The following is a 12,809-nucleotide window of genomic DNA, read 5'->3' as shown; positions in this document are numbered from 1 at the left end:
ATTCTCTTATATATATATATATATATATATATATATATATTAATAATATTTTCAAGCTGTGAACACAGGGGTAGAAAGCCTTAACACAGACTTAATAGACCATCTCGTTCTAGCATTTATTAGGGCTTTTCACACTTGAAATAGTTAACCCTGGATTATTCTAAACCCCGGGTAAATAGAATCTAGGGTTATGTTTCTGCACGTCTTACACTGCTCATAATTTACCATGGGTTAACAGTTAATTCCTAAACCCCGGGTTAGCATTCTTATCTGCATATTTCAGTGTCATTGATTAAACGAGCACAGCACACAACCTATTTACGTTCATAAACTCGCTTATAAATTACAAGTGTGACATGTACCTTTAAACGATTTTAAAACGACGATAACCCTGGGTTAAGCACTGCATGAAAAGCCCTAGTGATGATGCCACAGAAGGACTGGTCTAGGAAGGATGAAGCCTTCCGTTTCCATTTGAGAAGCACCCAGAGGTATTGTGGGTGCTTCAGGAGCAGGGTTGGGAAACAATGCTCTTAAGATGATGACACGTTGCACTTAGTTTTGTCCTTGATTTTTTTAAAAACCTTTTTCTTCATATTGCTATATTGCTACTTATGATTAAAAAATGTCCTTTTGTGTTATTTTTTTAAGAAGCAATAAGTGTTCAGTAAGTAAACATAAACTGCCACCCCCCTAAAAAAATTTTATTTTTCTATATCATGCACAGATTGGTATAAACTATTTCTCAATCAAAAGGATATACATACATGATTGCACGTTGACTTCCATTAAATTATCTGCTGTCTGCAGCTCCTCTTCATTTTTTTCTTTTAGCTGTTGTCTAAGTAAAATCCAGAAACTAAATGTGTAAGAAACCTGCAAAGAATTAATTAGATTGTAAAAAAAAACATGGGAAAGTTATAGGTAACACTTATTATTAAAGTTATTCAATAACACTTTAGAATGCTGTTCCATCATTAACAAATAACTACACAAGAACAAATGTGTAACACAATATTAACATTCTAGGAACTACTTTTAACTATAACAGAAAACTCTGATTAACAAATTAGTAAGTAATAGCACTTAGCTGAATGAGGTCATTCACTTTTAGCTAATCAGTAACTACTATTTTTTCAAACATTTAATGCAATTAATGCATAATGTATACTTAATTCTAAAGTGAAGATCATGGTAACCCACTAGTAATGACTCAATTATCAAATGCATCAGAAGGAATTATTATCCAAAACCTTACAAAAACCTCAAAAGCTTTCAATTACTTAATTAATTACTAGGATTTATCATGCTTTTTGCTTTAGAATACTGTTAATTAACCTGGGTTAAATAAGTTTAGTGCTGGGGATACTACAGGAACAGTTTGAAAAAACTGCACAATTGTGGATAAATTCACATTTAAGACTCTGCACGTTTTGGAACATGCTACCATGACATTTCATTTTCAAAACTGACTGCTTTGTCACATAGTTATGTGTTTTTGTAACCATAAATCAGCCTTTCAATCATCCTATCACAGTTAAGATACTATACAGTCCACGCTTAATTTAATTAACAATGTTCACTGCCATATCAGAGAGAAGTCAGCTCATTAGTTTGCCAGCTGCACAGACCTCTACTCGTGTTTTTGATTGTTTTGCAATTGTAATGTATCTTTTTAAAAGTTCACAATGAATTTTCATTCGGTTAGACACTAACTATTAATTACTCAAGCCTTTTACTGTTCCTGGTGACTATCTTCTTTATAATGAGTTAATCCCTTTCTTTTTCTAACATTATAAGAGGAACAAACTAGTTTTTAGTTTTTACAGCATTCAAGCATTAAACTTATTTGACATGTAAAGCTCCAATATGTAATTTTTTGATGTTTTGATGTCATGTTATTTATGAGAGTGTGCAAAAATAAATAGCTTCTAAATAATTTACTTTACCCAAATACACTTTGATAAACCTATAATAATGATTTATTTTCTAAAGCAATCCGGATGGATTTCATGGGGCATTGAAAACTTCAGTTTGTACTTCTGTGATTATTAGAATGTTTGTAATTGTTTGTAATTTGAATGTGTAGCTAAAATTAATATTTGTGAGGCTATTTCACTCATGACAACTGCTCTCTCTGGACAAGTATGTAATCATTTTCAATCATAATCATACAAATCAAAGGGTAATAGACATAGCTAATCGTGCAGCTCTACACTAAGAACTCTTTGTTAAGCTTTATCCCAAGATTTAGTTTTACATACCTTTGCAGCAAGGTGCACACAGGGCACTGGATAACCATAGACATCAAAGTCAATCAAGACATGCTTTGGTAAAGTAGGGAAAATGTCAATATGCTTAAGATGGAGTTGACTAATAAATGTAACCACTAGCAGCAATGTCCCATAGACAGCAAGGAATGGAGCGCTTAGCATGGCGAACCGCCGCCGATCCTTCAACATCCAGATTGCACATGACCACACCAGTAACACTAACGTAAGCCATGAGTTATAGCTGATGCTCCATACCTGCATGCATGCAAAGAAAAACAAGCATATTAGCGGCATGAATGTAAGGATATAATATGGATAGTGCATTAAAAAGTGTCATAAGAGTAAGCCTAAAAGATGTTACGATTCATATGCACGCAGACACAGAAATGTCTAAACAAATTAATACCAGTTGGAAAACCAATTTCAGAAGTACTGAAATACTTGTTGAACAATTTTCATTCACATATGACCAGAAGTCATTTAAAGTAAAAAAAAAAAAAAAAGTAAAGTATAAAACATAAAATAATAAATAATAATAAATGTTACCAGATATTCAGAAAACATGAGCTGTTAAATACAATGTGCAGTAATGGGACATTATGAAGATTTTTTTTTTATTATAATGATTTAAATTATTTTATAAAATACCTTCTTTCATGCAAAGACAACTAAACATAAGTCATTCACAGTAAGCCTCGACTTCCTAAATAATGTAAAGACCTGCTTTATTTCTTTAAGCAATACAACAGTTGCTCAACCAATGGAGTAAGTTAGGTGCAGGATCTGTTTGTCCAAACCAATGTAGGATGAGAGGAGTTTTGGGGGAAACTGTCTAAAAACAGTCACTTGGGTGACTTCATGCAGGCCTGTGCAGATCAACTGGCGCCTGCCTTAATGCAAAGTGTGCCAGGTAGAAATTTTGTGAGACTTTTGTCAATGATGGCATACATAAAGATAAGGTGGTAGCAAAGAACTGCTGGATCAAGATGAGACCAGGGATATTCCAGAAATCAGGTTATGCAACATACTCGAATAAGTAATCAAGTCCAATCAGTATATTCAAACACAGCTGGACTCAAATGAAGGTGTAGAACCATCTCAAGGATGATCAGAAGAAATGGACAGCACCTGCGTTAAATATATGAGTGTCACAGCAAAGGGTCTGAATACTTAGGACCATGTGATATTTCAGTTTTTCTTTTTTAATAAATCTGCAAAAATGTCAACAATTTTGTGTTTTTCTGTCAATATGGGGTGCTGTGTGTACATTAATGAGGAAAAAAATGTACTTAAATGATTGCAATATAACAAAGAGTGAAAATTTTAAGGGGGTCTGAATACTTTCCGTACCCACCGTATATATTTTTAAAATTAAATAAAAAGCACTATTATAACATAAAGCAATGAGTATAAGGTTGGGTATAAAGGGAGCGAGCAGGGAACACCTAGCACAGGCAAACGAGGATGTCTAAACACAATGAGAAAGATGCTGAATATAAATGTTTATCTGATAATAAAAGTTGCATATTCGCTCCAAATCTTTTTTTCTCTTATTTTAAGAAAGGGTGGATAAGTATATGAACAGTTTTCCCCCCTGTATTCCTTTTTAAATATAGAACTTTTGAACTGTATTCCTTTTTAAACATCTATACTTCAGTCACAAAGCAACATACATTAGGGCCACAAACATTATATTACCATTGTGATGATGAGAGCAATTAAATAGCTCTGTTTCATTATGAACTGTCCAAGCTGGTTTAAAGCAGTAGGTCCTGACACATCAGTAGAAGATAGAGAATCTGCGTCATTCAGTATTTCATTCTCTCCGCCACAGTCTTCCTTCTTCACAGTATATTCTGTGCATACGATTAACACACAAGAACACAGAGAGATTCTTACATGTGAACAAAATAAACTTAATAAACAAATATGAACAGTAAATCAGGGATGTCAAAGTCAGCTCCTGGGGGACCACAGCCACAATCTCACCATGTCGTAATTACCAAAATTTCGAGATGACAACATGTGACATTCTATTCGGAGCTGCCCACATCCTCGGACTTGGAATTATGTGTTTCTATGGCAACACTATAAGCACCAAAGTATTCACATGCTCATAGAAATCGTAATTAAAACCTGTAAGCGGGGGAATGTTCTGAGAGCTACGACTTTGACACTGTGTCAAAGGTACCACCTAACCACCACACACTCATTTAGGTGCTGCTTAGGCTTTGATGGTGCCATAGAAATGCATAATTCCGAGTCTGAGGATTTGGAAAGCTCCAAGTAGAATGTCATGCATTGTTATCTCCAAATTATGATAATTACAACATGCAGCTCTCGAACTCTAATGAAACACACCTGAACCAGCTAATTAAAGCCTTCAGGATTACTTTGAAATGTATGTGTGGCCCTGCTGGAGCTAAGGCCCTGTCCACACGAACGCAGGTATTTTCAAAACCGCAGCTTTTTCTATACAGTTTGGCCGTTCGTCCACACGCAAACGCAGCACCAGGTCACTGAAACCGAACATTTTTGAAAACTCCTGCAAGCGTGAAGATTTTCAAAAACTCTGGTGTTATCGAAGCCGGAGTTTTTGGCTTGTGACATCAGAGCATGCACTGTTATCGCTGCCTACTGGAAACTTTTTCAGGCTTCTGATTGGCCAACATGGCTTTACGGTTGAGATTATATCGCCACCTGTTGGCTTGGCATGCTCTTGACAGTGCTTCATAGCATGCTTTTGCATTTTCATGTGGACGGAGATTTTTTTTTTTAAACGAAAGAAGGAAAAACTCCCATGTACATGTGGACATGGCCTAAGTTTGACACCCTTGGTGTATAGTTTAGGGGTTTACAGTTGTAACTGTTGCGATGACAAAACTATATGTAGCTTAGCAGTATTTCAGAAAGTTCAGATATCAGCTGACTCTCAGCTGATCCATCTTCCAGCTAGTCACTTTTGTATCAGAAAATATGCTTAAATTAACCTCAGATTCACTTCAGTCCAGTGTTATTTTAGTGTCAATTAGACATTGTTACAGTTTTTATTGATAGTGTGAATAAGTTTATATTTTTACATTTCGTGTTTTTATAAAAAATTTTGTTCAAGTTTTATTTTATTTTTAATTTTAAAACTTTAATTATTTCAGTACATCAGGTTAAAGAAGTGGTTCCCAAACTTTTTCTGCCAGATCCCCCTTTTGTAGAGAAAAACATTTTCAAGCCCCTAAACTACATACAATTTGCACCCCATAAAGACACTATCAGGCATGACTTTGCTTGCAAAATCGTGCCTTGCAGCGATGTGAAGCCTCAGGTCATGCAGTCACCAGCCTCGCCTGAGCAAGAGGATCCTTTGGCTCCGCCTCCAGCCTCTAATCCCTTCTCTCCACCTTGACCTGTCGGCTCCGCCTTGGTTCCTACCACCCTCGGCTCAACCAGAGACAGAGTCGTTACCCTGTCTGTGACCTACAAGCCTTCTGCTGCATTCTGTCTCTCCACCCCTATGGCTTCAGCGGGCTCCTCCTACTACACCCCCCCAGTCCGCCTTGGTCCTCGGTCACACCGGCTCCGCCTCAGTCATCGGGTGGTCTTGTTCCACCTCAGATACTTGTCGCCGCAGTTCCGCCTAGGTCTCCAGTGCCAGTAGTGTCGTTCAGTTCCATCGGCTCTCTGTCGTCACCCTGGGATCCCCTGACATCGGCTCTGTCTCCTTCGGTCGTCCCATCTCTTACCATCTCTTACCATCACTGTCCCAGCTCGTACCATCTGGCCACTCTTCCTATCATCACCCCCATGGATGTTACCACATCTGATCCTCTGTGGAGTCTCTGCCTGTCTTCCTGCCTGTTTTTGCCAGCCCTTCACCTGTTCCTTTTCGGCAGCTCTTCGCCTACTCCTCGACTTCCTCCAAAGCCCACACCCTCCCTCCCTCCCTCCCTCCCTCTCCCCCGTTATGGGGGGGGGCGTTATGTTACGGACTTTTAGACAATCTGTTATTATTTTCATTATGGACTTTTGGTTTGTTTTTGATGTGTTCCCTTTGCTCTGTTTTCCCACTACTTATCAGTTGCCATGGTTATTTATTTAATCTGCACAAGTGTTGTTCATTATTTCCCTTATTTGCCCAGTATTTAAGTTGCTGTTTGTTCACTCTTTAGTTGTCTGGTATTGTTCGTGTTTACACGCTGTCTCGCATATGGCTTTCTATTTTTAGCTATTTGATCTTCATCTTTGGACTATACTTGACACTTATAGTGTGTGTACTTTATTTTTAAGCACTTATAAAAGTGTATAAAAATTTTAATCATATTTGTTTTAATTTTGAAAATGTTTTCAATATCCAGATCATAGGGTGATTTTTGTTTATGCACACCGCATTTTGATTTCAAAAGAAAAATGTTTAATAGCCTACATGCAATTTCTCAATAAAAATTATTAATTGAATACAAGAGTTGTCACGTTCCTCTTTTAGTTTATTCCTTGTATGGTTTACCCTTGTATTCATTAATAAATACTGCTGCATATAGATCCAAGTCTCTACTACTGGCTTGTCTTTGTGTTCGGGATGTGACGTCTCTAAATGGCATCTTGTTAAGCTTCATACGGTCAGAAGTTAATATTTTGAGGCACACTGTGGTTTCTTTTTATTACCCACTGCTGTACCTGTAAATCTGAGGGTAAGATATGCCTCATAATATTTGATACATCTTTGTTTTAGTTGTGACATTTTAAGTAGTCATCATCTGCTTTGCTCTTACTTGGCACTGGCAATCCTTTCACAAACTTTTCCATGCTTAGTGCAGAACCATGCATCATTCTTTTATGTTTTCACTTGGCTCCATGCAATACTCATTTCTGATTCTTCAATCACGCCATATAATGGTCCAACCGCTACATCTGATAACAGACCCCGAGGTAAACAGGTACTGAGTGACTTCTTGAGATAATATGTAAAATATTTGGTGTTCAATTATTTACTTATGTGGGAACCACTGGGTTAAACTAAATGAAAATGAGAATTTTTTTCCTCAGGAACTAGCTGAATTAAAATGAGTTCATTTAGCACTCGCCAGTGACCCACCTCCTTCCCAGCTCCTCTAAGCATTGGTTTTAGCAAGTAGCCATTAGTCAAAGCTGTCTTTGTTCTTGTACTCCCTTAAGTCCTGATTTACATGCATTATATATTTATATTATATTGTTACTGCATTACACATAAGCAGTTATTTGTGACAATTAATATTAAACTTTTCATGTAAATTTATATAAATGTAAATAAAAACTTTAGAATATATACACTTTTAAAATAACAAAGCTTATAAATTAATAATTAAATAAATTCAGTTGATTCACTTGCATTGATATAGTCAGATATTTTTCTTTTAGACGCCTAAACTTTTGCAGCAACAGCAGTTTCTTCCTGCTTTGTGAATGGACTTAAATGTATGATATCTTCATGAAAAGCAGAGAAGTGAGTTGCACTGACTCTTTAATTAACTAGAAGTGAATCAAACTTATGCTAGCTATGTTTTCTGTGATTGGCTGATCACTGCAGATGTCATATTTTGGGTGCACATGCTTCACAGTGAATCATAAACTCTGAATCATATCTTGAGTTGAGAGAGGATTTTATAGTGAGCGTTGTGAGCTCGCTGAACTCAGTCTAAACTGAGTTCTTTTTGTTTTGACAACTCTCAACGTAGTCAAAAATTCTTGAGTTTGTTCAACTAGCTTCATGAAACTGTTGTTTTGTGTGTATATGGCATTGAGTACATAATGTAGACAAGAATAATGTAGACGTTCTACATTCAATTACTTTTTGATGTACAATAAGAGATATTCTGTAGCCATTAGTCAAAGCTGTCTTTGTTCTTGTACTCCCTTAAGTCCTGATTTACATGCATTATATATTTATATTATATTGTTACTGCATTACACATAAGCAGTTATTTGTGACAATTAATATTAAACTTTTCATGTAAATTTATATAAATGTAAATAAAAACTTTAGAATATATACACTTTTAAAATAACAAAGCTTATAAATTAATAATTCACTTGCATTGATATAGTCAGATATTTTTCTTTTAGACGCCTAAACTTTTGCAGCAACAGCAGTTTCTTCCTGCTTTGTGAATGGACTTAAATGTATGATATCTTCATGAAAAGCAGAGAAGTGAGTTGCACTGACTCTTTAATTAACTAGAAGTGAATCAAACTTATGCTAGCTATGTTTTCTGTGATTGGCTGATCACTGCAGATGTCATATTTTGGGTGCACATGCTTCACAGTGAATCATAAACTCTGAATCATATCTTGAGTTGAGAGAGGATTTTATAGTGAGCGTCGTGAGCTCGCTGAACTCAGTCTAAACTGAGTTCTTTGTTTTGTTTTGACAACTCTCAACGTAGTCAAAAATTCTTGAGTTTGTTCAACTAGCTTCATGAAACTGTTGTTTTGTGTGTATATGGCATTGAGTACATAATGTAGACAAGAATAATGTAGACGTTCTACATTCAATTACTTTTTGATGTACAATAAGAGATATTCTGTGTGTATGAAGAAAATGCAAAGCAATTTGGGTAGTCATCCTCCAGAATCAGGGAATTCACCCCAGAACCTTCGTGGTCTTGCCATGTCCTCTTCCACACCAACATCATGGCCTAAAAATGGCAACAACACAGAATGCAAATTTTTACAAAACAGTAACAATATCTTTGAGAAAAGCTATACTTTTCTGCCCTCTAATCATTACTTCATAATTCTTCATCACTAATGAATTTATAATTCATATAGCACTGCTGGTAACTGCTCTAATTATATGTTTAATAGTTTGGTCATTTTATGTTAACAATTTAACAATAAAGCTAGGGCTGTCAAAGTTAACATGCTAACTTTCTTAGATTTATAAAACATGGACATGTCAACACATGGGCCCTTTTTTAATATAAAGAACATAAAGCAGTCATAGTTCCAGATTTACTAATAGTTTGCACCAGCGTAAACCTCCTTTGGGGTTAAACAACTACTGTCAGGATTTATTAAAGACACAAAGTGAAAAAATTGCATTGAAAAGGCTTGGACACTTATTAAACACTTGGATCTTATTGCACATTCATTTGTAGGAGTTTCCCTTTTGGAATAAAAATTTATGGCAGGAGAGTATTTGAATGAATCATGCAACATGCTTTAATAAGATTTGCTGTATAGTCAATTTACTGGTATTTGCAGCATTATTTATTGTCCCAAAAAAAAACATTTCTTAACCCACTTTGCACATGACATGGCTGAAATTTTTGCTGCCATGAGGAGGCACAGCAGAGAACAGAGCATGTAGAAGGTAGAGATTTTTTTCACACTCTTATAAAGTTATTTGGAATGGAAGAAGAAGACATTATCCGAACATAACCTTATGCAAATTTGCGCTGCTCTTGGTAGATTGCATTGGTCATTGTGGAAATTAGATATTGCCTCTGAGTTTTTTAATTTGCACACTGTCATTTGATCACCCGCATAACTTTCCACTCCCATCAGCGCTTTTTTGGAATTGTGCTTTTATGCTAATTTGCCTTGTTTAGTAAATTGGCACTTCATGTAAATTGGGTAAATGGATTAATTGCATTAAATGTAATGATGACATATTTAATGAGCTCTAAAAGCTCTTCATCCTGACTTTTTTGTTTGTTTGTTTCAGTTGGAAATACATCTACACACCAAGAAAAATGAAAAGGATTTGTAGTACTGTTGGACACAGTCAGATACACTTGAGAAAATGTGTACTCATCAAGCCACTTTTAAAAATTGATAAGCATATTTATAATAAGATAAGTATCATCATAGTGAAATAATATGGAAGATCCCCCACTTCCCCTTAGATTGAAATTGATTTTCTGGGTAAGAGGGTTATCACCCTTTGGTTGAAATCACAGGAGGAGAAGATGATTTCGGTTGTTTTGTCCTAGAGATTGATTTCAGTGTCAGTGAGGGGGAGTTTCGACCCCAGCTCATACGATCAAACTTTTGGTCACTCACAGTACTCCAGATCAACTTCTGTGAAGTTTTGGCATTATGCTCACAAGACGCGTGTATTCATATTTTAATTAGTCATTGTGGGCCACAGTCAAAAATTTAATTGTCTTATATTTGTATAAAAACAATGATTTGAATATTCTTTATTATTAGGGTCTCAAATATCATGTGGACTGAACAATGACCAAGGAGTTCAAAAACTCTTAAGCGAGTTCGGCATGGCAATGTTAATGTATTTGGTCTTAGCATAATAGATCTGCTATGCTACTACTGCTGCTGTACAGCAAGTACAGATACTTGCTACTGCCAGTACATCCACAGATATGCTGCTGCTGCTAACAAAGCAGGAGACAAAAATAAATGAACAATACAAGCCAGTGTATTCATGTATAAATAAACATGCTGCTGCATCGGTAAACATGCATATATTCACACACATGGGATGAACATAAACAGGATGGGATGGGACAAACACCCCCCAAAACAAGCAGACCTATTGCCAAGACATATGTACTGCTGCTGCTGCTGCTCCAAAGGGCCATGATAATCAAGTTTTATTATATATGTGTACCTGGTCTACCTCACTGATTGGCTTAGCTCTACTGATCTATATAGCTGTCTGTGCCTGGGCTACCATGCCAAATGGCTTAACTCTAGTTAGAAATGTGCACTATGTGTCAATTTAACAAACAGATATCAAGTTGCAGGCTGACAGAGATAAGAAAACCAAGCAACCACATGAGCAAGTATCAAAATCTAAAGTAATTTGATAATTGTCATTGACACAACCCTTTATCCTTTTACTTGAATAAGTGAAAAGCCGTTAGGAGCGATAAATGAATGACAAGAATATGACTCAGAAAGGAGTATGAAATCAGCCGCACATTTAGCATGGTTTATGAAAGAAATCACCCTTGGAAATAAATGAACACGTCATTGGAGGTTACACAGCTAAATATGGCGAACCCTGGTTGATAGTGTATACAAGCGTGAAACTGCTACAGTAAACACTGGCCAAGTATTTGAATGTTGAGCAGCAAGCTCATTGGTTGCTGATGCAACAGAATCCAATCAGCTGTTCTGTGTAGATAATGAAGTTATTACTAGCAGATTGAGTGAAGGACCTATCAGCCTGCATCATCTAGAATAGTGGTTCTTAATCCTTGTCCTGGGGACCCCCCGCTCTGTACATTTTGTATGCTTCCCTTATCTGACACATTCAGTTTAGTTCTTAGAGCTCACTCCTAATTAGGGCTGGGTATCGATTCAGATGTCCCGATTCGATTTCGATTCGCAAGCTCTCGATTCGATTCGATTCTCGATTCTTTTGATTACATTCAGTGAATATAGTTTTAATAGTAATTAACAGTAAACATCAGTTTACAAATGGTGAATTAATAAAAAGAAATTAAGAACCACATGCCTGTATTTTAAACCAATTCTATTTTTTGTATAGGGTCCTTTTTTAAACAATAATAGGGCCCTATAAAATGTTCTTAATTTTTCTGGTAATAAGATGAAGGCATAAAACATTAATTTAATTTATCCTAATCAAATGAAAATTAAACCCTTTTATTTTTTGGCAAACAAAGTGCTGCACAACAGAGGTTTACTGTTAAAATTAAAAAGAAAACAGATGTGATTATTCCTTTAAAAATAAAGATTTATTAATATTTATTAGCAGTAGTAGCATTGAGCCTTCAGACTGCTAAATAGTAATATATTCTGACAGTAGAACGTTAAACTAAACTTTTATTTTGACGGGTTTCCGTGAAGAACTTCCAGCTGCTGTGTGTGATATGACGGTAGATTTCTCAAATGAAACGGTAAATGCTAATGAAGTGACTCTCAGAGCAGTTGGAGATGACACTCGTGTTCATATAGTGAGATGGCAGAAGCTGAAAATACTGCGAGCGTCATCCGCGTTTTAGTGTGTAGTAAACAAAAAAGTGCGCCGCACCATCCGCCATTCATTCATTGCGGAAATCATGGCGCCTTATGCGTGATATCAAATGCTTCCGCAGATTTATAGTATTACTATAGCATTTCACCTGAGCATTGCGAATTACGCGTATGGCCATGATAAGTGCTGAATGAATGACAGGATTTCTGTTGTAACATCGCGCAATGTAAATAAGGGTGACATCTAGTGGAGAAGACTAATGATAAGATTCACGTTAATCAGATCTTGTTTTAAATGTGTGCTGAAATAGATACTGGAAAAGATCGATTCGCAGCTTTTGAGAATCGATATCGAATCGACGTCATTTAAAAAAAAACGATTAATCGGAAAATCTATTTTTTTTGCCCAGCCCTACTCCTCATGAGCTGATGAGCTGAATTAGGTGTGTTGAATAAGGGAGACATGCAAAATGTGCAGAGCAGGGTGTCACCAGGACCAAGATTAAGAACCACTATTCTAGAGTTTCATGACAGAACTTTGTATGGTGACAAGGTATTGAGGCAATTTAGGGTAGACTGGGGTGAGATGAGCCATTTTTTTTT

At 36.2% G+C, this 12,809-nt stretch overlaps 1 protein-coding gene across 1 annotated transcript in view; it reads right to left on the bottom strand.

The window, feature by feature from the left end:
- LOC107567289 (piezo-type mechanosensitive ion channel component 2) overlaps window positions 1-12,809 on the bottom strand; it is a 156,073-nt gene that overhangs the window by 120,178 nt on the left and 23,086 nt on the right. The window contains 4 exon segments of the mRNA XM_071582345.1: window positions 768-876; window positions 2,265-2,528; window positions 3,972-4,129; window positions 8,812-8,938. Of these exon segments, the coding sequence (XP_071438446.1) occupies window positions 768-876; window positions 2,265-2,528; window positions 3,972-4,129; window positions 8,812-8,938 (658 nt within the window).

This window comes from Sinocyclocheilus grahami, unplaced genomic scaffold (genome assembly GCF_001515645.1).
Source record: "Sinocyclocheilus grahami isolate Dianchi unplaced genomic scaffold, SAMN03320097.WGS_v1.1 scaffold1142.1, whole genome shotgun sequence".
Classification (NCBI taxonomy): domain Eukaryota; kingdom Metazoa; phylum Chordata; class Actinopteri; order Cypriniformes; family Cyprinidae; genus Sinocyclocheilus; species Sinocyclocheilus grahami.
The sequence above is the reverse complement of the archived record's forward strand: the minus strand, read 5'-3'. Positions and strand labels throughout refer to the sequence as shown.